We start from the raw sequence: 27,862 nt of genomic DNA, 5'->3' as shown, positions 1-27,862 counted from the left end.
TGGTCAAAGTCAACTGGTCGAAACAGTTGGCTGCCTTCCCTGAACTGGGTTCTTCCAGGATTTTTTTCCTCTTACAAGGGAGTTTCTCCTTCCTACTGTGGCCCACTGCCACATGCATGCTCAGGATTGGGGATTGAAGTGAAGTCAAGACTCAACACAATCTGCTGGTTTTTTTAGCCAGGCTATTATTTTTTTATGACTTGGCTTGTATTAATACTGATTGGATTTTACTGAATTGGCTCAAATTGGTTTGCCTGTAAAGTGCTCTGAGGTGATGTTGTGAATTGGTTCTATACAAATAAAGCTGAATTAAACTGAACTTGATAAGCTGTTGGATCCAATTAATTTGAATCATGTAGTTTAGAGCAGGCAAACATCTCAAAACAGCAGGACTATGGCTTTCTGGGATCGAACTTGCTCACCCCTGGCCTAAGCTAACCCACCTAATTTAAATCCAGCCTCAGTGTTGAATTATCAGTCAATCATGACAGATACACCGATAAATGGATTCAATATTTATACGAGTGATAAACCAGCTGAACCGAACCTTAGGCCATCAAAAAAACTTTGCTGTTAGAGTAGATCGCAGCATTTGAAGATGCTGAATGCTCGTTATTTTGTCTGATTTTTACTCTATTTCTGATGTTTGAAATTGACTTAAAAATATTCAACCAATAGCCATCCTTTAAGCTAATTAAGCCAAGAAATAAAGTGATTTTTACTCCTCTGTATGAAGGGAACAATGTCAGAGCTGAATGCACTTTTTGGGTTTAAATGTGCACTGAAAATGTTTCACTGCTGTTGCCATCTGAGTTTGCAACTGGTGTCACGATTCAGAGTCTGAGCTGCAAAAACACTTTGCTGCATTGCAGAATATACTGCAGGTCTATCATCTGCATGTAAAGTATATTTTGCTGGATATTAAATTTTTAATTTTACAAATAACAAAATAAGCAGGCAGTTCAGCAGCTTTCTAATCTCATTCCTAAAATAAATCCTAAAACCACAACTTTAATGACAGCTTTGCTGCCTCATCTTCAACTAAAATTGACAAATCAACTTATAAAAAAAAAATAAAATAAATAAAAAATAAAAAAAATCTGAATGATTGAAACAGAAAAAAATCAAAGCACTCCCAGTGCAGAGATCCTGCTTTGGACAGATGCTGTAAACAACGAAGCAAACCAGACGGACAATGACAGCATGCAGCGATGCAAGTAGGACTAACACATAAAGACGAGCAGTGCGAAATGAAGGTTGCAGAGGTGAGGAGTCATTCCTGAACCAACTTACTGAAGGTCTTTGTCCCATACCCATCATCACCTATTCCTAGGATGTCCTATTGGGCATCCAAAGAGAGCCAGAACAGAAGAAAAAAAAAAAAAAAAAGAAAGAAAGAAAAAAAAGGGGGACAGTTGCACCATAAGCAAAATGTTGATGATGAAAGTAGACGGAGGAGTTAAACCACAGATTTGGATCTGTCCAGACAATGAGCAGCCAGCAGAGGGAGCCAAATACTACATGATAACAGATGGGACCTTTGGGACTGAACCTAAAGATATCCAAGAGGAAAACTGGGTCACACAAAACCACCACAAGGAGAAATACTCTGAAATGAGCTGCTCTGATTTGGCTTCTCTCCTGCTGACCGCTCAGCATCTGAGGCAGTGATGCAACAGAAACAAAGAGACAGAAGATCACAAGAGGAAGTGGTTATTATGTCCCTGTCGACCCTCCGTGCAACTTCACTGCAGGTGTGTCTTACTTACGGTTAGTATCACTGTCATCCTGCTCACCATCTTTGTTCTTGTAGAATGGGAACTTTCGTGTAAAGATGAAATTCTTTTTATGCTTGTCAGTGAATGGCTGTGAAGGGAGAGAAAGCATGGGCCAAACAGGCTGTCAACGTCATGCAGACAAAGCAACGGCTCGCAACAACTGGGATGTCAACAAGTTTTTGAAGTTTAAAGTGATGTTGCTGTGATTTGTTTTCATCCCACCATATCGTCTGAAGAATATAGCTAATATTTATGATCATTATAGAGACTTATCCCAAATCTGAATGCTTTTCTAACCTGGAAGTGGACTTGGCTCTGCACCAGCCACGTAGCTGATTTTACTAAATTGCTCATGACCCTTGTTGGATTTGTCATCTTTAAACATAGGTTAGTTGGATCTGCTCGGTCCGGACATGTAGCTTGTTTCTCTCTTTTTTCTTTCTTTATTAAAAGAACATTGTGTGGCTCTAGTAGCATTTTTATTGAACAGTAGCTGGACAAGAAAGAGCCAGAGAAAGGTGAGGGAAGCAGCAAATTTGAAACGGCTGCCCTGCCCACTGAGCTCCAAACCTTCTCCCAAACAGTAGCAGTCTCAAACATGTCAGACTTTACGGAAAAAAACATAAACAACCGTTTTCACTTTTGAGGTTCCATGACAAAAATCTAAAAATCACATGGTCCTTATCAGCACTGGCTCTGGGTTTTTAAGCATGATCACATTTAGTTGGCCAGAATGGTTTCCATAAACCCATCTCCAATCCCTGATATAAACAGTAAATTATGGACAGGCTATGAAGCATCACTGAAACCATTTTGGTGGAATAAACCCAATTCTTCTGCTGGTTTAAAGGGTTGTCTGTTGCAGCAGGGTGTTGCTAAGGTCTGCTATAAGATTACTGAGCCAAGCAGGAAGATGTGAGCTCTCTCTGGGAGAAAAGAGCAGTCCAGAAGGCTGGGAACATGATTAGCCGACCTGACCATGTACTGGCGAGGGAATTTTCTCTGGTCGACGTTATTATGCTGCCGCTCATATAACAGATACAAAGACTTTATTCCATCAGCTGCTAAACGTAAAGAGCAACTTTTAATTAAAATGATCAATTTGAATTTTATCTTATTTAATTTTCTTATGGACCTGTGGCTATGAAGAAGGGATTTGCACACTGTATCAATAATAGAGGAAAGTTGTTGGCTGACTGCTGTCTGAAGGTATTTTATTAGAGTTTCTACCTTTCTATTTCTTTGTTTTAATGAACAGTGTCTGACTGCATATGAATGGCTTTTTGTGATTAATAAAGTTTCTGAATCTGATAAATAAATAAATCGAACAGTGATCTGTGGGATATTCAACTCAATGAAACAACTCTAATGAGCACTTCTCTAAAAAGTTGGAGGTTCTGTATGTATAATCTTGGTCTGTACAGAAAGCTGAAACATGAGATTACTACAGAAGTGTCAGAATCAAGATGTGTTACTGCATCAGAGTAAATTTACCTGGAACACAGTAGAACATGTAAATGTTTATCTCCTCCTAATAGAAAACCACACCACTTTAGTGAAAACCAGAGGACATCAGTTGATGCTAATGATGGACACCTCTGTAAGTTAGAAAAATCCATGGATAGCCCCAACATTCACCTTAGAAACACCATGAGGATCCAGAAAGAAGTAAAGCCCAAGATAGTCTATGATAGGAAGAGTGAACCCTTCACTATAAAACCTCCTTCATCGCCATGGAAACCAGCAGGACCTTCATGGCTCATTTCAAACAAAGGCAGAGTGATAGGGGAACTTATTAGCAGAGTTTTTAGAGCTGGAATCAAACTTTTCACCACAAACAGCAGAAGTAAGACATGGTTTCTGATTCTGTCTGCTAGCTCCAGAGTTTCTGTCCCCCAGTGATGAGACAGACAACTTTGCAACCAGCAGAATCTCTAATTTCACATGACTCCTGGTTTGTGTGGTTTGGTAGAGTCTCCATATTAGATTTGCTGATTCTTGGTGTGTGCAAAGATCTTCTGCATGTATCTCATGCTTCCCTGTACAAGGAGCTCTAGTCAAGAAGAGGTTAACTGAACCAGCTGCGTGACTTTTAAACTAAGATGGCTGCATCAGATCGTAGCTCAAGTCTATAAAGCAAAGAGGGCGACTATTTTAGTTTCAGTGTGTCTCAATAAAAGCTAAAACATGTAACCATATAGCAGGTGTAAAGGAAAAAAAACGTTGACTTGATGTCACTTTTATGACAATCTGCTGTGAATCTTTTTTCTGAACTGCTTATATTTCAGCAGATATTTATATTAAAGCTGATTAAATTAAACCCAGCTTGTAGAATTTAAATGTGTTGATTTCATTTTTGTATTTTGAACTTCTTGACATGCCACAGTTGTATTACATGGAAAGACAGAAGGGTCACAAGAAAATGAAATAAAAAGATAAATAAAATAATAAAGATTTAAATGTTTCCATATATTTTTAAAATATGCCATAGATTTATTATTTTCTGTGCCACTTCTGTCACTCCATTGTTTAAGAGCCATTAAAAAAAACAAGATGACAGACGAGTTATCCAGATCATGCTGTGAGAAAGTAACATAAATTAGAAAAAGGGACAGAAAACATGGTGATAAACACACAGAAAACACAAGCAGGGGTTAAAGAGAGGATGGTAAGAGGTGACTCCATGCTGAGTCTCATTTCAGACCTGTTTGTCCTAAAGTTCGTGTTTGTTGCTTAAAGACGCGCTCATTTAAAAAACCTTGTCTATTTCAAAGACAAACAGATGAACAGAAAAACACTGAACCTTGAATCAGGATTTAGATGATGATGTCTCTTTTATGATTTGTGGCTTTGACTCACAATCAAGACGTCTTTGCTGGAAGTGTAAACCAACAAATTCCCACAATGAAACGGGTGCATGTGGTTTCCCTCCCAAAGAATTAAATCAGACTACATTGTGAACAAAAATCAAATTTTAGTGAGAAAAACAACTTAACATCTAACAATGTGAATGATGACAACTTTAAATTTGGTCACACAAGAATCCATGAAGTTTCACAAAGTTTTTAAAGATGAACTTTTTTTTTTTGAGTAGCAGCTACAGGACTGTGTAGAAGTCTTGATCCCCATTTCTTTATATTTTGCTTCCAAGCAGCCAGACTTTAATCTTTTAACATGGTCTCCAGCAATAGTTCTCCAGATTTTTTCTTGTATATTTTTTGCTTTTTCACTCATTTTCAGTCCGGTCTTTCATCTACATCTGTCATTTACAGAGGAATTCGTTTGTTTAGCCACTTAATGCTGACTTATGAGTCATTCAGGGATTAAAAAGAGATGAACCACATAACATACAACTGAGCAAAGAACCTGTTTGAAATTGGATTGTTTGGCTCTTTTTTTTTTTTTTTTACCAGCAGTCTGTACCAAAGACACACCATTTCCCATTTATTGAAAAACATCAATAAGACAGTTTGACAAACAGAAAACAAGATTTCAGCAGCAACAAGGTGATTCCCAAAGAGCTTTTAGCTGGAAACTTGCAATATCTCAGCATGGTGGCAGAAACTGGACACAAGGAGGACAAAAGAAGAAGAGTCTGGACTAAAAAACCATCTACAGCAGATGAACAGGATCTGAAATTTATTTCCTAAACAAATCTATCAAAGACCTGATCCAAGACCTGACAGGTGCATCTGGACCTTCAGCTGATCCATCTACTGAAACTGAAATCATCTACCATCAGAAATGGTCTCCAGAGAAATGAGGCTGTCAAGAAGCCGTTCTTCAGGAAGGGAAACAGGGAGAGAAGACTGAGGTATGTCACATGACTCAAGAACTGGTCTGAAAATCAGATGCAACAGGACTGATGAAGGGACGGATCCTCCCCAGAATCCGGACCTCAATAGGTCTGATGGAGGGACGGATCCTCCCCAGAATCCGGACCTCAACAGGTCTGATGGAGGGACGGATCCTCCCCAGAATCCGGACCTCAACAGGTCTGATGGAGGGACGGATCCTCCCCAGAATCCGGACCTCAACAGGTCTGATGGAGGGACGGATCCTCCCCAGAATCCGGACCTCAATAGGTCTGATGGAGGGACGGATCCTCCCCAGATCCCGGGCAAACTGACTGCAGAACTGAAAACGAAGCTCAGCAGGCCGGTACACACTGCTATGAAGGTGATGGGGAAGAGGTAGTCTGTTCAGCAGTCTGTTCTCAGGCAGGCAGGCTCAGAGAATTGTGATGACCCATCACATGTCCTTCACACAGAATATGAACTTTCACCGACTGGGAGACGATGCAGAGTCCCCCCGATATAAACTTAACTACTTTTTTCATGAATTCCAACTTCTATGAGACTTTTAAATAACACTGCCTGAGGCAGAGGAAAATGTGTAACAGATTCATGGAGTTTTGTGATTTTTATGATTTTATTAGAATTTATTTATGTATTTTTAGTGTTTTGGGGTGTGTGTAATATGTGTACGTGGTATGTGCAGTAGGTTCTTTTGTGTAAAATGTGTTTTGACAAAGCAGTGTTTACTTCAATTGAATGTCTTATATTGGCTAAGAGATAGTCATACTATGTTGTAGTATTGTGAAGGTATTAATAGGCACAGCAAGACAAATTTCCCTACTGGGACAATAAAGTATAATGCATCTTATCGAACCTCAACATTATTGAAGCAGTGTGGGATCATCTGCACAGAAGGCAGAAACATCTAAAGAGTTTTGGAAAGTCCTTCAAAAAGTCTGGAGAACTATTTCTCAAGAATACAAAGAAATTAAAAAGAAGTTAAAGAAATTATAAAAAGTTTGTCTAAGAGGATTTAGACCAGGGAAGTCCATGCTCTGGTCCTCAAGGGCCACAGTCCAGTGGGTTTTAGATGTTTCCCTGCTCCAACACACCTGATTCAAATAAATGCTCTACTCAACAGCTTGTTGTCAAGTGCTGTGGAAGCATGTTGATCAATTAATCTGATTCAGGTGTGTTAAAGCAGGAAACATCCAAAACCTGCAGGACAGTGGCCTTCGAGGACAGACTTTGGACACCCCTGGTTTAGACTAAAGAATGTGTATTTGTTATGGTTGTAGCCCGAACTGGCTTCCCAATGGTGTCCAACGTGTAGGTCCTTGGAGGGGAGACTGAGCAGAATATAGATTTATTTATCATGTTCCGCATTCGAGACATCTAATTCCAACAGGTTAAAAGAAATGAGGGGTCCAAGACCTTTGCACAGTCCTGTATATCTGGGCTGTATTATGAATAAATTTCCACCTTGAAGCTCGTATGTACTTACCCCTTTTGAGTCAAACGATCCTGGTTTGGCGTTAAATTTCACAGTCTTTAGACGAGCCCGTTCTTTCCTCTCCACCCTGTAAAGAACAACGTCATTAACAACAGAATACGTCACACACTTTGCTCTGATTGGTTGGATTGTAATAAGCTTTGTTCACATGGATGTTTGTGGCTGTTAGAAACCAAAACAAATTAATATGACGTGTACCGTCTCTTGCTGGGGATGACACCCATTTCCTCACTGTCTCCATGTGGGGTGACACGACGGGCCTGCCACCACTCGTCGTCTGAGGCGTTGATGACATGGAGGATGTCCCCGTACTTGAAGCTGAGCCCTTGGCTGGGGAGGCCACTGTCCCTTGACTTCTCATAGTCAAACAGTGCCCTGTGCAGAGAAGAGAATGGTATTAAACACAGTCGTTTATGTTTCTCTACTGTCTAACTCTGCTGAAGATTTACCAGGTCAGGGAGAATAATGAGTCCATGGGGAGGGGGTGCTAGAATTAGAAATGATCAAACCTGATATGAACATGTGCACGCAATCATCATTATATTAATTATGTCCACTTACACATACTATAAAGAAACATGAGTTATGCTAATAAGAGGCAAACACAGATCTTTTAATCACTATTCTGTTTGTCCTGCAAGAAATCAGCAGAAAACATTTCTAGATTGGTTGGACAACAAAAACAAGGTCAAAACTCAAAACAGACCTGACATAGAGGGATCGCTTCTGATTGGTGCGCAGAGACCCAGACCCAGAACTCATGCTATGGTTCATCATTTGTTCCCGGAGATCATGGATTTTCGCCTCAAAACGTCCGTACTCTGCAAGACAAGAAGAGAATGAGTCAAGGTGGACACAAAGATCTTTATTCAGACTCCAGTAAATGGAGGAACAGAGGTGGTCAGCCTAATGCTGTCTGTAAAAACAAGGATATTATTGCTGTTACGGTAAATTTTCTTTACAAATATGCAGCAATATTTAACTTTCACTGACAAAAACAACACCTAAATAATAATTTTCAATATGTAGAGGAAGTAAAAGTGTTGCATTATTGGCATTTCTTTTAACTTTCAATTATTAAAATATTATTTTCTAATACTGCAGGTGAAATGCAGTTTACACTGCAGACCTTAAACTAAAACAAGCACACAGCTGGTAATTACCCACCGTCTGCAGTGATTTAGCAACACATGCCAAGCTGTGTGTAATAAACAGCTTTGTGACTTCTATGTATGTATGTAAAATGTATTAACATTTTAATATTAGTTAATTAATATTCAGAAATTATGTGAAATATAAAGGAAATAGAATTAAAATCTAGATGCAGCCAGGCTGCAAATTTCTGTGGAAATATCAAATATCTGCTCAAATATGGGGAAATTTTAGACATAAGTACGTTTCCTGAATTTAAACATTACAGTCTGTAAATGCTTCAGAGTGCAGGCTGGATAACAGACGCCACTGACACTGAAAGCTTTGGTCCAGCAGAGGGCGCTGTGGTGTCATGTTGACCACAAACATGTCCTGGTAACCTTTTAGGAATGTTTTCGTTTTCTTTCCCAATAACCTCTAATAAAAAATGACTACAGGCAAAACCACGTAAAAGATATTACTACCACTACAGTTTACAGACTGAACTTGACAAGAGCTAGAAAAATAAAGCTCTGTGTGCTTTAGTGTTTAAAAAAAGCAAACTTTAAATGTTAATGTTAAGTAAGATTAAATGTTTAGCTAATGAAATAAAAGTTATATCAGAGTTTCATTTTAGTCTTGAAATTGAATATCGATTAAACAGAAACTTTAAATTGGGAAAGATGATTCATTCTCTGAGATCACATTTTAAGCTATTTAGAAAACTATGCTAATGCTACATTAGATTGCTACAAAAAAGGAGGATGCTAGCTAGCAAAGCAGTCATTGTTTGAACGTGGTTTGTATTTTACACGGTAACCCGTGTAGGAACAAACAGAAAATAAGAAAAATTAACTGACAAAGCAGCTGTCTTACTTTATGTCATTTGTTAGCACTTTTATTTTTCTTTATTTAACCTTTGTTTTACCAGGCACATGCTTGCGATAAAATGATATCTTTTACGAGCACTGTATTGGAGTGTGGGGCAATACCTGCAAAACATTTATACAACTAATCTTTACATTACAGTAAGAATTGCCACTAAGAGTAAATACAGAGATCAGTTTGACCCTGGGTTGTTAAAAGTACGGTGTGGGGCCCTAAACTGGTCTACCAGAGGGTCCAATCTGGCCTGTGGGATGAATTTGGCAAATGTGAAAATAACATTGAAGACATTACTTGAGATAACTCGTTCCATCTTTTATTTCTTTCTCACTGAATATTTCGGACTTTGCGAGCAGTTCAGGTGACCAGATCTTACTACAAAGATCTAGAAATTAAGATTTTCAGTTTCAGTTTGTTGATCTTGATCCTGAAGTTATTCTATCCAAAATCATATTATTATATTTTTCAGTTCCACATACTTGAATTAAATGTTTTGTTCCCTCATAGATTCATTGTAACCTGTAGGTTTTAATGAACATAAATTTTTTAAGAGAGGTATAATACTGTTGAAACTGCACTTAAAAAAAACAACAAACTTTTAGGTTGATTATAATGTGTTTTCCAACAACGATGACTAATAAAATACAAACATCTTAATAATCTACTTGCTCTTCTTTGCAGTAAACCAGAGATGGAAATTTTTTTTTCTGTGTCTAGATTATTATGCTGTTATTTTATGAAGTTATTTGTGTGTCAACAACTGTCAATATTTCTAGAAAGAGTTATTTACAGTATCTTGTTTACAATGTTTAAAGCAAATCAAAAATCCTTGTCAGGAAACATCCAGAGAAGATTTAAAAAAAAAAAAAGTTAGTTTAATTTACAAGGAATAGAGATCTTTATTTAATTGTGTTTAAGAACCAAACTGGTTGTATCCCAGTAACAGGAATCAGTTTATGGATTATCTGGACAGAGAAATCAAATAAAGTAAAAACCTATGTTCAAAAGAGAAATCAAAGCTATTTTGTTCAGTAAATACAATAAAACATGTTGAATTTGTTTCTTGAATCAAAGAAGAAGATGATTCCCTGATAAAGTAAAACATAAATTGTGTGAAGATGTTTTATAATCAGTAGCTGCAACTCATGGATTTGGTTTAAAGTCCATGTTAATGTTTTCCTTCAGTGTGTACATATATCGGTTGGTTGTTTTGTGAAAAGGGGGCGGATAATAGGACTCTTCATCCTTCTTCTCCTTTTAATTAAAACAGGAAGATTTTTTGTTGAGTTATTTTGATTTACTGAATGAAATAAAAAAACAAAATAAAAATAAAATCATAATCTTAGATTTGTTAAGACTTATTATGGGACAAGTCCTGTCCTCTTTGCAAAAGCAATGAAGCTTTCTGGAAGCAGGAACATAATGTCCCTGCTTATTTCCCGTTTTACTGAAAACCAGTTAGAACAGAGACTACGCCTCATAAATGAGCAGTTAACACCCATCCTCCATGTCTTAGTGAGGTATTTCCTCCTCAGGGTTGCTGTGAGTGTTTCTTTGAACCGACTTACCTTCAGGCCTGTACTGAGCGAAGATGGTGACCACCTGCCCTGCTCCCTTCAGGGCTGCTGCTGCTTGTTCGTGTGTGGCACCTCGTAGATCCACACCGTTAACCTGTTTCCAGAACGAGGACATTCACTGGATTATTATTTTTATTTCTGCAAATCCTGCTTACGTTTTCTACATGATGGCGAACCTGACTTATGAAGACTTCCTGTAAATGTGGGGGTAATGTTGTCATCAAGTGATTTCTAGGGTTTACAGAGAATGGTCTGAAGAAGAGAAACTATCCAGTGAGCAGCAGTTGTCTGGACCAGAATGTTGATGTCAAAGGTCAGAGGAGAAAAGGCAGACTGGTTGGAGATGGTAGTCAGATCAGCACTGGTTCAAACCAAGGTCTGCAGAATAGCATCTCTGAAAACACAACACGTCCAACCTTGAAGCAGATGGGCTACAGCAGTAGAAGACCACACTGGGAGCCTCCTGTCAGCTAAGAACAGGAAACTGAGGCTACAATTCACACAGACTCACCAACACTGGACAATAGAAGATGGAGAAACGTTGCTGGTCTGATGAGTCTCCATTTCAGCTCCACATTAGAATGCTAGGCTCAGAATTTGGTGGAAACATCATGAAAACATGGATCCATCCTGTTTTGGATCAACGCTTCAGACTGCTGGTGTAATTTTCTTGGCCCATTTTGGACTCCTTAGTAACACCATGGCCTGGTTTAACCACCACAGCCTACCTGAGTATTGTTGCTGACCATGTCCATCCCTTTATGACCACAGTGTAGCATCATCTGATGGCTACTTCCAGCAGGATAATGCACCAGGTCACAAAGCTCAGATCATCTCCACCAGCTTTCTAGAATATGACAATGAATTCACTGGACTCCAGCGGCCTCCACAGCCACCAGATCTCAGTCCAGTAGAGCAGGTTTAGGATGTGGTGGAATGGGAGATTCTTATCATGGATGTGCAGCAACTGTGTGATGCTGTCATGTCAATATGGAGCAAAATCTTTCAACACCTCATTGATTTATGCCACCAAGAATTAAATTAGTTTAGGGAAAATGGGGGTTCAGCTTGGTACTAGCAAGGTTCACGTGTCAAACTGTGTATTTATCAGTTATGGAGTCAAGATAAGAAAAGTATGAAAGTGTTGCTGTAAATTGCTCCGGAAATGATTCGTTAGGATAGAAAAAATATTTATTGGGTTAATAAAACTTTGCTCTTACAAATAATATTTTTCTCTGTATTATTGTCAAGAATTGTTGCTAAAATCAAATCAACCTCCCCATAACGTGGAGGAGAAAAACACACATACAGATATAATTCAGTTTAATGAATGGTCGAGGGTTCATGTAAATTCATATCAGAAAGAAGAGCTTAACAGAGGTGGATATAAATATGAAGAATGAGTGTGTGTAGAGATGTGTGGATGTTCAGTAAGTGAGGACAGACAAGACGAGTTATTGTTAGACTACAAATCCAGGCCACTGTTGGAACATTAACCACCTGTTTTTATCTGGGTAAAACAAGACGGTGGGGCGCCCAACTTATTCACATTAAGGGGAAAAAAGGAAAATAATTAAATATATATGTGAATAAATAACTAATGCAGAAACAGATAAGTAAGTGTAGAAAAATAAATAAAACCCGATAAATTGATAAATACATTTGAAAATAAATAAATAAATATAGAAAATAAATTAATAAATACAAAAACGTATAAAAGCAAAACTATAAAGCTAATTAATTTCTATATTGAATTATATATTTCTAAATACATTTAATTAATTTTTAATTACTGTTTATGGCATTTTGGTCCTACATAAAAAAGTCCTCTTGAGTTTAGAAAAAAGGAAACAACAAAGTTCGGTCTTCCAACTTATTTCATCATCATGTGAAAATAAAACTAAAGCCTCTTTAAAGTCTAAAGTTTATTACTAATATGGACAGAGAAAAAAAAAAAATTCTCTGGTCTAAAAAAGCGGTAAATAGGACATCAAAAGGACAACAATACATGACATTATTTAAGAAAATTTAATCCAAAATGCAGAAGCAGTGTAAATAAACTAATCCACTTTCACTGTTTCCACATACGTCCCAGAAACGTTCAGCCCAACATCAGACCCTGCTTGCTCAGAAAAACTGTAAAAGACCCAAGAGCTACATCTCAGACTCCAGGCCTCAGCTAGCATGTTAAATGTTAAAGTTCATGACAGTCCAATCAGAAAAAGACTGAACCAGTATGGCTTGTTTGGAAAGACTGCAGGAGACTCTTCTCTCTAAAAGGAACAGAGCACAGCTAAGGTTTGCAAAGCTGCATCTGAACAAACACAAGACTTCTGGAACAATGTCCTTTAGACAGACCAGAACAGGATGGAGATGTTTGGTTTGAATGCACAAACCAAAATAGCTTTAAACACACAAGTCTGCCAGATGTAAACACTGCTAATCATAGTGCAGGTGATGCTAACTCATGTTTCCACTGTGTAAATTAGAGTGTGTCTGCAGATTCTCTGGTGCACTTACAGACAGGATCTGGTCGCCTCGCCTCAGCTCTCCGCTCAGGTCAGCGGGCCCGCCTGCTAAGATGAAGGAGACAAAGATCCCCTCGCCATCTTCACCTCCAACAATGTTAAAGCCCAGGCCCGTGGAGCCTTTGTGAAGCACGACCTTCCTGGGTTCCCTGTACAAACAATTCAGATAATACATCAGCTCTGGGGTGTCGGTGGGTCTCAGCATCTTCACCTCTGGTGGTGGAGGACAGAAAAGGTGGATAAAAATCACAGGACGATGAAAGCTTAAGGAGAGCTTTTTCTCAGGCAAAGGGTGTCAAAGACTGCCACAGCTCCACAGAGGGACGGTGCTCTACTTAGGATCGTTTGTCCCAAATTCAGGTCTGACGTGAAAAGAACCTTTTCTCTCTCTCTCTCACACACATGCACACACACTTCCTTTCTCTCTGTCCGGCTTTCTTACATGCACACATAAGAGGATGCATGGGATGTGCAGAAGCATATGCTTAGAGACAGGGTGCAACATTTAAAAAAATATAAATCCAGACATGCTATGCTACAGACTTCCAACCCAGGACAATGAGATTGAATGAAACTCACCTTAATATAGAGTGTTTTTGAATAATGAAAAATAAATAAATAAATAAAAAAGGAAAAAAATCTGCAGTGGATAATAAGCCAGGCAGTCTTTTTTATTTTTACTTTTCAAACATAATTATCTTTTAAAAAGAACTCACAATGTTCATATTTTCATTTTTTTAGATTTATCTTGTCAGTTTTTTTTTCTCATCAACTGATTTGACATTTAAACATTAAAAGCATCAGTTTATCACAGGAAAATCAATGTTATCGGATATGTAAGCAGCACAGTTCCATCTGCTGGTCAATGTGTGAACTACATCACTTCTCTTCTGAGTTTTTAAAGCAAAACCGACACAAAATAGAATATATTATTCAAAAACCATGATTTATTATCAACCCTATTTCTAGTAAAGTTGAGCTTTTTTTAAAAAAAAGTAATTTAAAAAACATTGAGCCTGTAATTTAATTTGTTGAAAACCTTTAAAAGATGCACGTCCAAAGACGTGACTTTGACAGGCCATCTTCACTGTTTTTAGAAAATATAAATAAATTTACATATTTATGCAACATTTCTCAAAGATAAAACATATTTACATCTCAGTTTCCCTTTAGTGTTGCTTTTTAATGGTTTGGAAACTGATTGTTGTAGTTTTCTAGAGGAATCTGTGTCCTTTCTTTCTGAATCCAAAATTTCAGCTGATCAACAGTCGGGGGTTGTTGTTGTCTGATTCTCCGCTTCATGAGGTTAGTCTTCATGCAACATTTTCAATAAAAGATAGACTAAACACACACACTCTGTGTGTACGAAGCCATGATGTCGGAAATCATGCAGAATGAGGTTTGGCATCATCTTTCTGAAACAACCATAGACCTTCAGGGAAAGGACACTACCTTGATGGTAACATGTCTCTAAAATTCCAGTAAATGCCTTTGAATCAATGACAACATCGTATAAATGCAGGTAAACCATGTCATGGAACCTGATGGACCCCCATACCATCACAGATGCTGGTTTTTGCACATTGGCTCATGCAACTGGAAAGTAATCCAGTAAATCTACTTCTGAAATGGCTGAAAAAGAAAAAAAATTAAGGTGTTTCAATCCAGGTCCAGAACCTCAATCTATGTGGCATGCTGTGGTGGGATCTTTAACAACATATTTTAATTTTTAAGGTACTTTAGTCTTTCAACATCTGCATTGCTAGCTTTCTAAGGGACATGAAACCCAACAAAGCTAATCGTCAACAGGTACATAACGTCTCCAAGACACCGTAGTGCAATGAGTCTTGAGAAATGCTGGGCAGCAAAGGATGCACAACATGTAACCTTTCCAGCACAATAAAAGAAAGATGAACATCATTCAGAAAAGTGCCTTTGTTGTGCTGTTCTAAGACATTGTCCTGAACTGGAAAACAGCCAATGTGTTGGAAGCATTCCCATAGTTACAAGTTTCTGCCTGACTTATTGGTTCTGGTGGAAAAGGGTGCATAATTACCTGCCAGTATCTGTCTGAAGACCAGGGCTGAGATTAGTTGGTAAACAGGATTAGCTAGTTAGGCTTAATTAGCAATCCAAAAATCGGGTAAGTTAGCTGCTAGCTGACCAAAGACACCAATGCTCGTTTCCGTACAGCGGAATCTAGATGCATCAGAGCACGATTTTAAGAAGATATTCTATTTGTTGCATGATAAATGGAATGTAGCTAATGATCATTTAGAAAAATTCATGTCATGAAATTTTCCACAATAAAACATAAAATTCAACTTCTGTGGTCAATATAATATAACATAACATAACATAACATAATATAATATAATATAATATAATATAATATAATATAATATAATATAATACGGTTGATACGGTTTACCATGGTTCTCATCTAGAAGTGTTTCCTGGCTCTGCTTTCCTCATGTCTACAAGTAAACATCATGGAATAACTTAACTAATCTAAAGTCACAAGACCTCTTCCTGTTAGTTGTTGCTAAGGTCAGAACAGAGCAGGTAAAAAAAGGCTTTTAAATGCTGCCCCTGATGCCTGGAACAACAAGGAAAAGGACCTGGAATTACAGGGGCTGGTCTCACTACATGCTTTTTAAGGTATCTTATCTATTTACGGCCAAATGGTAATTCAGGAGTGTAGATGCTTTGTTGTTTGTTGTTTTAGATCGCTTGTTTGTTTTTTTTTAGCATTGGTAGTGTTGTAGATTGTGTTTTTTGCTTTTGCTTTTAATGTTATGCGTATGTCTTTAGTGTGGTTGTCAAAAGCTGTCTTCGCCAGGACACTTTTGTATATATTAAAAAAAAGAAGATTTGGCAGTTATCCTGGTTAAATAAGATAAATCAGGCAATAGCAAAAACTAGAACATAAATAATTTAATTTTAATCTTTGTGAACAAAAATCTGAACTACTTAAGCTAAAATGTAGCTAAATAGAAAGCAATAAATTGTTGTAAAACAATACATGCAAGATAGAATATTATTGATCATTATTTCCTTCAAGTACATTAGGTGTGTAGAACTTTACATATTTCTGCCAACCCAATTTAAATCTGCAGGTGGGTGTATTTTATTTTACACCTATATGTTGTAGGAAAAACAGGAAAAATGAATATTCCAGAACAAAAGAGTGAAAGCAGGAAACACACAGTGGGATGAAACACAGTGGTGGAGACGAGGTGATGATGGTTGTACGAAGTACCTGGTGACATCCAAGTCAGGGAACAGGCTTAAGTCAGAGTTAGGGAGGGGGGTGGAGTGGAGGAGGCTTTTGTTGCACTCCAGTGGGAAATAGAGTCGGGAAAAAGGTGCTTTGTCACAAAGTTTGTTCACAGTGCTGTAAACTGGCTCTGGAGGCCTACAGTAGAGTGGAAAACAAGAGCAGAGAGGTTAGAGTCTAGAAACAGATGATGGAATGTTGGAACTGGAGCAGTTAGGATGCTCATGAGGTACACAAGAAAAAAATTAAATAAAGTAGAATGAGGCATAGCAGAGAAAGGAAAAAGTGCTGGGATATAGAGGGAATACGTTTCATAGTGAGACGATTTTACCAAACTTCCTATACTGGAAAATTATTTTATAACTAATATTCCTTCAGTCTAATACATGTCAGAACTGATTTTGCACAGGAAAAAATAGCATGTGCTGTACAAATAAACTTGCCTTGCCTAAATACATTCAGTTGATAACTGATTAAAAACCAAGAAGCAAAAACTGGTTGTCAACCTCTTAAACAGCTTTAAGTCAGTTGAAATCTTAGCTTTTCACAAAGTTCCACTGTTTTATGCTTCGATAACTGACTGAAACAATCAGCCATTACATTAAAATTCTGGCAGGAATCTGCAGTTCGTTCCAGACCATCAGTATCTGTCTGAAGACCAGGACAGAGAGTGGAACTAATCAGCTGGGAATAAATCACAGTTATGCTGTCATGTGAAGACCAAGTTGTACATCCTGGGATTCACATGGATGTAACTTGGACTTAGCTAAATGAACAGGATGAAGAGTCTGAGGTCTTCATTCAGGCTCCAAACTCCTCAGATACCAATATGATGGGCATCCCAAGAGCTGCTGTAGCACTGAATGCTGTTCTAATCATTTCAATACTCACTTGTGCAATACGCTGCTTATATACTGCTGGGAAAACCTGTGCAATATTCTTTATTTACTTCTGAATTTAATTTAGCCTTTTTATTTCTAAATATTGTTGTAATGGTATAATTATTATACAGATTTTATGAGTTTGATGGGGATCTGTGGGAAGCAAGTCCAATTCACAGAAAGACCATCACAATCAGTAATTTCCATCCTGGTACCAAACTGAAAGGATCAGAGCTCTTGTAATTAGTGTATGTTTTTGCATTTGGACCCCAATTTTTCCAGCAGGAGGGACACACTTTCTGTTTTGATTGCTTTTGTGTCATCTTGTCTCGATTACTGCAATTTCCTTTTCACATGACAGAGCAGTTCATCTCTGCAGAATGATTCAGAATGCAGCTGCAGGCGGTTAACAAACACATCAAGGACATCTCTTTTAATCCCCATCCTGATTTCTTTACACAGGCTCCCATTAGGCTCAGAATGAAGTCAATGTGTTGCATGATCAAGCCCCTATATGTCTAGAAGATTATGAAATCCTTACAGTCATAGAAGAACTCTGACAAAGTTCCTCTTAGTTATTTCTCAATCTCAGCTCAGAACTAAAGGACTTTCAGATTGTTGACCCTAAACTTTGGAAGTTTCTCCCATCAGACCAAAGATCTGTAAACACCTTTAAGAAGCTACTCAAATCATTTTTTTCAACCCTTTTGCCCTCTGTGGGACCATGTTTTTATTTATTTATTTTTTGTGTATGTGTCAAATGATTTTCTAATGAAAATTTTAATGATCAGAATTATTTCGGGCACACAAAAACAACACACTTTTAGCAACCCTGGTGGTCCCATGACTATACTATAACTGACAAAATTACAAGAATTATCGGCATCTGCCTTGCATGGGAACATAATTTAATTTGGCGGAATCTAGTAAAAATGTCAAATTTCACTACTTTTCTTCCAAATGAAACACTGACATTAAAGAATGCCAGGTTTTAAATTGTAATGATTGTGAGATAAACATGTTTAATTTTAATAGGAGTCAGTCGGACATTTTTGGTCATGAAGATCCCCAGAGGGAGAATCTGACACTACATTAAAATTTTAAATGCAACCAAATCATTTTGGTACTAATCTTTGACATATCCAAGACTTTAATCATCACCAAAGCCCCATTCCTCAATTTTTATTACATTAAAAAATATTTAATGTTTTGTATATTTATGTATAATAAAGAAGGCAGTTATTCAGATATTCAAAATGGCATTTAAATGGTTTAATTCCTAAAAAACATATCGAATGTTTGGTCATCTTGAACAGGTTGGATGTTGTTTAAAAAATTTATAAAAAAAAAAAAGAAAAATATTGGTGGATGATGATGTTATAGTGATTTCTTGTGCATCGACACTGTTGGCCACAAAGTCAACAGAAGGTACTAAATTTGAGGAGGACCAAACAGGCTTTTGGGTGATTGTGTCTCATTTAACTTGCTTGATTGGTTTTTATAATTACTATAAGATATCTATAAAAACAATTTGTTTTTGTCTCCACTCTTTTATGACTATTTTATGTTTTGTTTTTGTTTATTTTTATCTTTGTGAGGCACTTGGTGACATTTTTTTTATTATAAGTGCTATATAAATACATTTACTGAACTAATTATTTTGAGTGAACAAGAGCAGACCACCGAGATGGACCTGAAGCTCTACATTCAATAGGGCTGACTCCCAATTTAAGGTACAACAGTGAATTTAATTTCCTATCAAACGTGAGCATGCTTAAAGAGTTTACAGCTAAAGACAATGAACATCTCGTTACCTCTGAGGACATAGGCAACAGTACCTCAGCATTTCTTCTCAGTATTTCATCAGATGTTTAAACTATAATGAAAAGGGGTGCATGCTTTGAAAAAGAGACATGCAGGTGCATGCAGAAGACGATGATGCTCATTAAATATCTCACCTCAGTTCAAAGTGGTTGTAATCAAACTTGTTCTCCTCCCTTTCATCTAGCGAGGGATTTCTAACAGAGTGGAAAAAATACATTTTGATAACCAAACACGATCATTATAAAATACTGCTGTAAATTTACTCTGTTCACTGATCAAAGAAACAGTAGGAGGCACCACAGAACAAAGGGAGACAACAGAAAAAGCCATGTTCCCTGTCGGAGTTCAGTCATCATCAACATTGATGCATTTAATAAAAAAAAAAACGTGAAGAAAAAGATGTGTCTTTTTGATAGACTGCTAGCAACAAAGAGCCTAAAGATCCCATTTCAAATTAATTATTTGCTAAGTTGCTAAGCTACACTGTTACGTGTCGACACACAACTAGTTCATCTCTTGAGTTAAAAACCGTTTTTTTAGGTGTTAATGACTTATAGGTTAAGCAGCCAAAGTTCAAAGAAAAACCTTCAGAGAGCTGGAGAACTATTGCTAAAGACCACCTTTAAAGCAATAATACCCAAGTTTATGATCTTAAAACTTTAGTTCTGACTCATTCTGACAGTAAACTGACATTTATTATGTACATAATAGAAACCGCACTTCACTACTTTTTCTTTTTTCTAGCCCTGACCATCACATAACACTTATGTTTTGCTTGACGGCACTGCATTGCATGCTAGCAACTGGATATCAACTCACTGGCTGTTTGGGATATGCACCATGTCTGATTCAGCAAAGAAACCAAGAGGACATTATCGGAGGAAGCGAGGAAAAACAATAGAGTAACAGAGCAAGAGATAAGACAGGAGACAACATCAGACAGACTTTTACTGGCTGGAGAAATCTCAGAGAAGAGACAGGATGAAGATGGATGCTGAATTAGTTGTCGTTAGGGAGTGCCAAAATAAGAAACTCTTCTGCAATTTGGCAATGATGCTTTAAAAATTAAAAGAAAGTCTGGCTGCTTGGAAGAAAATAATAAAGAAACGAGGGCTGGAGACTTGTACAGAACTGTACATTTAGCACAAAGTGTCAGAAGCCACTTTTAAAACAACCAACAACAGCAAGATGTTTCAATCATCAGCATCAAAAACAAACTATGACTTAGACAATAAGAAAACTGTCATTCGTCTTTGTTTTTGTAAATTTTCTGACATGTTGGAGGCCATCAGTCAACTCTGTCGAAAGTCTAAGCTGTGGTAAATCAGAGCCAAAACATTAGAAGCTGCTCAGATGTCTGAACACTTCCAACAAAACTGCAAACTTTTTTGTTTTTAATGTTTTTTTTTTTTTTTTTCTCAGTTCAGTAAATTACATATTTTGTAAATGTTTCACAGGATTTCAACAATACTACAGGAACACAACAAAAAAATGAATAGCACAATGTACAAATACACACTTACACATATATTTTATCATGTGGAGGATTATATTGTTATATTCCATTTGTAAATTAAGGACCAGTGTGGGAATACTGCAGCACAAAACAAAAGCTTATTTCTGAGGATAAAGGTCAGAACATGGCAGCAGTGCTTTGCTAAGACATGTCATGTGATTTGCATCATGTTCCCCCATTAGCACCAATAGGAATCGTTGCTTTCATCTGAACACACGGATCCTGGGCTGGGGTCAAGTCTCCAAAAGTACATGTCACTCTTTCATAAATAAGCTTAAAACTTTAGGTTTTGATCTGTTTATCATATGATGTCTTAAGAGCTAATTAGATTTACTATAATAGCTCTACATTTCATTGCTGTACCACCTGGTAATCACTAAATCACAAAAATATTATGTAACCACTAAATATTACTAAAATTATCTGTATTATATCACAAAATGTTTTAATAATGAGTTTTCAGCCATACAGAGATATGTGTGAAATACTGGGGAATTATTTGAAGAGCAATATGAATTTAATGAAAACCTACTTACAATTCTAAATTGTTTTACTATTACAAAGTCCAAGTGCTGTGTACTGCCCCTAGTGGTGACCTGCACATTAAAACCAATTTTTTTTTACTATCAATTACTGTAGTTTTATTGAATTCGTTTAGATATTTTTTGTTTTGCTTAAACATTTAGGAAATACTATAGAAATTATAAAAAGATACCTTTGGCAGCTTCCACCTGTATCTGTTCTATAAACATTAATAATTACATGTGATGAGAAGGTACTTCATGGAGTATCAAGGTTAATGTGTGGGCAAGCAGATGAATCTACACTGTTGGAATTAGTCATTTTTACAAGAAAAAAAGAACAATCCATGTCTTCTACTGATGGGTTTTGATGGCTATTAAATTTCCATAAAAACACAGATGAGTCAAGACAAGAAGGAAACAGAAGGAAGGGGTGGACAAAGCTACTACTTGCAGTTGTGGTAGGAAGGGAGATAATTACCGTAAGAATGAAAAACCATCCAACCTGTTTATATCCTCTTCCCCAAGTATGTGCTTAGGGAGAGGGGAGTAACTCCCGGGGGAGATGGAGAGCAGGCCGGACTTGTATTCAAGTGTACCACTGTTGATGGGGGAAGAGATATGATTTTCCATGGCGGGAGAAAAACCTGCAAGAAATAAAAACATGTATAATCTGCACACACTGAGACCAGCTGATCCATTATAAAATAAATGAGACATAAAAGCAGCTTGAACCTGTGTGGGGTTTGGATTATTTGTTGGTAAATCAACTATGTCATCAAGTTTTTTAAAGAATAATCCTGGCAATCTTTTCCAAACTTTCACTAACTTGTCAAAAACTAAATGGAGGTACTTACAGTGTGTAACATCAGGAGGCCCATATGAGTCTGACAGGTACACACTGGTGGGTTTTCCCACCTTTAGGTAGACCACATCTGATGTGTTCTTCAGAATAACCACAGCCTCTTCATGAGAAACTTCCTCCAGACTGCAGTTGCTTACCTGTGCAGACACACATGTAATCCTTTATTAACTCAGAAGTTTGACAATTTTTCTCAGGTTTTATTACTGCCGAATTGAAATAGGAAACCCAAATAAAAGCAAAATTAAAGTGCAGCAGCGTGGGAATACTAAGTCAACCTTATGATTCAACAGGTTGTAGAAGCTTCTTTAAAGGTAGGGTAGGAGATGTTTTCTGGAAGCATTTTTTACTATATTCCTTAAAATTCCCTTCACACCCCGATTGCAGCCAATTAATTAAATATTTCAACACAAAAATAAAAAAAAAAAATAGTCTGTGGAATGGACAGGACTAAAGAACACCATCTAATAATTTTAACCGACCCGTTCTAAAGGATAAAAGATTGGTAGGTGATATGTCTTTCAAACTTAACTGCCATTTGTTCCTCCCCCCCTCAACCCTTCTGTGTGTACCCCTCTCAAGGCTTGGAGCACTTGTAAAGGCAACAAAGCCAGAGCCAGAGCTTGGCTAGCTTACTACATCAAAATACGCATTTAAACTTAAGGGACATTATGGAAGAAAAGGTGCCTATACTGAGTCGGAAAAGAAAAACTGTTTTGGAGAAGGCTACTTCCAAGAAAAAACACTGAAGGAGAGCAGAGCAAGAACAGAGTGTTAGTGAATCGATGCTGCCCAGTGCTCGTGAACCCTCAGGAACAAGCGTTGCACGTTTCTGTGCTTTGGAGCCGTGGCTTTGGGGGGAAAGTCTGAAAAAAGGGTTTTGGATTATTCAATTCTGTATTTTTGTTTGATGTTATCAGTCTCTCACATGATTGTGAAGAAATTTTGGTCCAGTTCATTGAAGTTAGCAGAATTAATTTCTGCACAGCTCACTAATCTGGATCATGTCAACAACGTGATTCTTTTGTTTTCCAGCAATTCAGTTGTAGAGCTGCTGCTGTGTTTGGGATCATCGACCTGGTGCATGAAAGAGTTTCAACCAAGCTTTAGCTGTCAGACAGGTGGACTCACATCTGACTCTAGAATACTTTGGTATCCAGAGGAGTCCATGGTCCACTCAATGATTGCAAGGTGTCCAGTTCCTGTGGCTCCAGAACAAGCCCAAATCATTATCGCTCCACCACCATGCTTGACAGTTGGTATGAGGTGTTTGTGCTAAAATGTTGTTGGTTTGTTTGTGCATTCTGACTAAACATTTCCACTTTGGTCTGGTCTGTCTAAAGGACATTGTTCCACAGGTTTTGTTGCTTGTTCACATGCAGCTTTGCAAACCTAAGCTGTGCTCTGTTCCTTTTAGAGAGAAGAGTCTCCTGCAGTCTTTCCAAACAAGCCACACTGGTTCAGTCTTTTTCTAATTAGACCGTAGTGAACTTTAACGTTTAACATGCTAGCTGAGGCCTGGAGTCTGAGATGTAGCTCTTTGGGTCTTTTTACAGTTTCTCTGAGCATTGCAGGGTCTGATGTTGGGCTGAAAGTTTCTGGACGTCCACTCCTGGGAAGACTGGCAGCTGCCTTGAATGTTTTCCACTTGTGAATAATCTTTCTCTCTGTAGGATAATTGGACTCCAGATAGTTTGGAAATTATTTCATAACTCTTATGAGACTGATCAGCAGCGATGATTGATTCTTTGAGGTAATTTCTGATGTCTTTCCTCCAAGGCATTGTGCATAATTATACTTTTATAGAAGAATTTACACTAATGATGATCAGCAACTGGCTGCTACTACCATCTGAGCTCCTATGGAAGCAGTGAGGTTGGACTTGGTTACACAGTGAAGCTGTTTTAGTCTCAGTTTTTGTTAAAATAAATAATCCCACAATGTAATATGTCATGTGGTGGTTATCTTCTGTGGTTGTATTTAATTTTTAGACCTGAAAAGGTAAGGGTGATATCTATCACGTGATGCTTTAATCATTGGTCAGGATGTTACCCTTATTTTCTTTGTTTGTAGTTCATTTGCAAAAACACACACGGCTTATGAATCAACTGCTTCCATTTAATGTGTAAACATACACCAAATCATTACCATTTCATTCCTAACTCTAACCTTAAACCGCAGCCCAAACCCACATATGCTTTTCTCATATGTGACAGTTTCCATCATGCCAGCCGCTCACCATTAACAGTCTGTCTCCAACTTGTAGTCGGCCATCTTTCTGTGCTGCCCCTCCATCGATGATTTTGGTGACATAGATGCTGTTGTCTCCAGGGATGTGCTGGTTTCCAACTCCACCTGCAATACTGAATCCAAGGCCTGTGTGTGTGTTTGTAGACATGAAGAAGACAGTGAGTTTTAGACAATATGATGCGTGCCATAACATACAGTCACTGTACAGAGTTCTGTGTATGTATGCAATTTTTGCATCTACTGCTATTGATGTGTAGCACTTTAAGTGATATAAATCAGAGAGTGTAAATATTAAAGCTAGTTCATATAAAGTTTTTTTTTAATGTTTAGTTTAAATATCATATATAAATCTGCAGATCTTTTTTTCTTCCAATAAGACATTCTTATGTTAAATCAGGATCAGGGAAAAGTCCTGTTTGATGTGCATCTGAACCCACCTTTTGGTCCTTTGACAAGTTTGATCTCAGTGATGGTTTCTAACATTGGCCGGCGACGCCGAACATACAGACGAACAATAGAACCGGCAACCTTCAGAGCCTCGACAGCCTTACTGTGGGACACCTCAGACACATCTATGTCGTTCACCCGCAGGATGCAATCATTCACCCTGGAAGAGAAGCAGTGGTCAAAGTGATTAGTTATCCTTAGAGCAACGCTGCACTCGCAGGATTAATCTTTAAAACTCAAGCCATTTATTTATTTAATTGTTTAGCTCTTTTTGGTCTACCTTGTTTTTTGTTTGTTTGTTTGTTATTTAAAGGTATGAATGCATGTAGAAGCTCAACCCCTTTAATCCCAGTCAACATCCAGACAGTGGCCATCATTTATCAAACAAATGTGGAAACAAGAGCACATTTCATCGCAGGAAGGATCTTACGATTGGATGCACGTGTGATTTATGAAACGTTCGTATCTGACCAATCCCAGCGCAGGAATGATCGGGCCTTGATAAATGCGGGGGCTGAAATCCATCGTCATTTACATGTTACGCTCGTAATTATTCGTGGTCCAGAGGCTTCGCCCAGTGAGGTCAAATCACAAAGAGAAGACTCTCTGCCAAAAAAGAAAAAACTTTTCAGAGGTTGAGACTGAAAGCCTCACTAGAGTGGTGGAAAAGAATATAGAGGTGCTATTTGGCAGCCTAAAAACTAGAGTTAATGAACAAAATGCTACATGGAAGAGGATCACAGTAGCAGTCAATAACCTCGCCGCTGTTAAATGGACTCAACATTCATGATTAATGTTCTTTTATTTTTGTTTGTTTCTTATTTGAATAATAGTCCATGACTGGCAACCGAATGTCACAATTCTTTATTTTACACACTTGAAAATATAAAAGATGCTGAGATCAATGAAAACATTAAAAAACAGTGAATAAAACTTTTTCAGAATGCTAAATGTTGTCTGTGTTTACTTGCATTAATGAAGCATTACTGTGTTCAAGGTTTTATTATATGAGGCCACTATTTATATTCTCCAAAAGAGAAAATTAGTAGCCTATAGCATTTCCACCTGTCCAGTAAAGCAATGGTCACCAACCCTGGTCCTCAAGGCCCACTGTCCTGCAGGTCTTAGATGTCTCCCTGCCGCAACACACCTGATTCAAATTAAATGGCTCTCTGACAAGCTCTGCACAAGTCTGCTAATGAGCCATTAATTTGAGTCAGGTTTTATTATCATTTCCAGGTCAAAATCAAGGTCTCTTAGCAACACAGTAGTTGTAATGATCTGTTTTTATGATGAAAAATGATAAATAATAGTGTTATAATGGATCACTAATTGTGGATTTGCTCTGAATAAATATTACATTTTACAGCTGGAATGCAAACCTGGATGGATATTAACGCCTGGAAAAATTCTGTAGATCACCTAAAGGGTAAGCTATCGATCACAATTTACCCCCCAGAGTTACTCACTACTGTTCCTGAGAAATTATTGACAATCTAAGTGGATAGCGTCTAGTGGAGTTTTAAAGGTTAATGAATGATCAAACTGCATGTTTAGATGTGAGGGGGACACAGAGCATGTGCAGTGGTCATTTGAGACCCAATGGAAACATCCAGCATTTATGGAATCACAGGACTATTTATTATTGTTTTTATTGAGAGCCTTTTAGCTTGTAAGTTAAGACAGATTGATGCTTATAAAGAAAGAATGCAACTTCAGAGGAAAAAACCTGGATGAACTTTGCCAAACATATGCTTGTAATGTACTTTATTTATCCATTTTAAATCCTCTTTGCCTTCTTTTTTATTCATATGTTATTTTTATTTCTGACTGCAGATGGAAACTAGCTAGAAAGCTATAATCTGGTACACTGCATCTCCCCTCAGTCTGAGTACACGTTTTTACTGTATATGGTCTATAACAAATAAACTATATTAAATAAATAAACAAAATAAACTGTACATGGTGAGTAGTAAAATGGCCAAAATGGCAATTTTTGAGACCTCCCCTGAACTGTCAATACTAAAACCTACAGATGCATAATCTAAAGACTTCTTCAGGTTGTTTTAGGCAAGCCTGAAACTTTTTTCATTTATGCTTTGTACCATTTAATTTATCCATCACCAGTAACACATATACAGAATTTTACACATCTTAACAAATCTCACAAGTGTTTCCTTTACTATATTATAACTCTAAAAGTATTCAAATAGACCTTGTGGTTGCAGAGATATAAATCATGATGTCTTATTATGGATATGCAATTTTCAAGGCCTGAAAAGGCACGTGCCTCAGAGGGTTACATTGGGTTACTTTATTCTAAGTTTTTAATTAAGGTATGTCTTAAATCTATTTTCTTGAACACATAATTATGTATACACCACATATCTGTGCTACTTTATCCTGATCTTTTCCATGTTTTACCGTTATGTGCCATGACTTGTTTGGATAATATTTTGCATGCATGAAACAGATAAATAAGCCATCTCTGTCTTTGAATGTTTGATAAATACAATAAGAGTGTTTACTAGAGAGCTATAATCTATAGCATAAAATAACTGAAAAGCAGAGGACAGATGTAGCAACTCCTCTAAAATCATGTGAAACTAAATTGAAGCTGTGGCCAGTGAGACTGGAAAGGTGATCTGAATATTCTGCTCAGAGATCAGAACTTTTAATGAAGGAGTTTAATGAAAGATTCAGCAAATGGTATGAAACACACTCCATCACCAGTCAATGTGCCTGACAGCATCATAAAGGAATCAATGAGCTTCAGAGAGATGGTGACCTTAACCCACTCAGACCTGAGGCGACACATGCACTATCAGTGCTTTCACTTTTTAACCCTTAACATTTCAACCTCATTTTAAAGACACATGGATGAACAAAGTATTAATAAATACATCACGAATATGAGGGCAAATCCAATCATTTACAACTACAGATGAAGGTTTAACCTCTCAAATAGGTTTAATTTAATATTTCTAGTTTACTCGGAGGCTGAGTTAAAAAGGTTCTAGTCGACTGTTTTCCTCCCAAAATAAACCCTTCTGCTTTTTAGAAGGCTTTTTA

The 27,862-nt window shown here is 37.5% G+C and overlaps 1 protein-coding gene across 17 annotated transcripts in view; it reads right to left on the bottom strand.

Annotated features, from left to right (window-relative positions):
* Nucleotides 1-27,862, bottom strand: part of dlg2 (discs, large homolog 2 (Drosophila)) — a 136,102-nt gene that overhangs the window by 14,008 nt on the left and 94,232 nt on the right. For 7 of the 17 annotated variants that reach the window (XM_042007506.1, XM_042007509.1, XM_042007510.1 and 4 more), the window contains 12 exons: nt 24,781-24,950; nt 24,333-24,469; nt 22,089-22,233; nt 21,713-21,878; nt 19,329-19,388; nt 16,472-16,627; nt 13,202-13,358; nt 10,673-10,775; nt 7,795-7,909; nt 7,287-7,463; nt 7,080-7,155; nt 1,770-1,866 (listed from right to left, as the gene is read on the bottom strand). In XM_042007506.1, coding sequence (XP_041863440.1) covers nt 1,770-1,866; nt 7,080-7,155; nt 7,287-7,463; nt 7,795-7,909; nt 10,673-10,775; nt 13,202-13,358; nt 16,472-16,627; nt 19,329-19,388; nt 21,713-21,878; nt 22,089-22,233; nt 24,333-24,469; nt 24,781-24,950 — 1,559 coding nt within the window. Of the gene's footprint in view, nt 1-1,293; nt 1,340-1,769; nt 1,867-7,079; nt 7,156-7,286; nt 7,464-7,794; nt 7,910-10,672; nt 10,776-13,201; nt 13,359-16,471; nt 16,628-19,328; nt 19,389-21,712; nt 21,879-22,088; nt 22,234-24,332; nt 24,470-24,780; nt 24,951-27,862 lie in introns of all 17 variants that reach the window. The other 10 variants (XM_042007508.1, XM_042007522.1, XM_042007523.1 and 7 more) reach the window with 6 other exon arrangements.

The sequence above is a fragment of the Melanotaenia boesemani genome, chromosome 15, assembly GCF_017639745.1.
Source record: "Melanotaenia boesemani isolate fMelBoe1 chromosome 15, fMelBoe1.pri, whole genome shotgun sequence".
Classification (NCBI taxonomy): Eukaryota; Metazoa; Chordata; class Actinopteri; order Atheriniformes; family Melanotaeniidae; genus Melanotaenia; species Melanotaenia boesemani.
The sequence above is the reverse complement of the archived record's forward strand: the minus strand, read 5'-3'. Positions and strand labels throughout refer to the sequence as shown.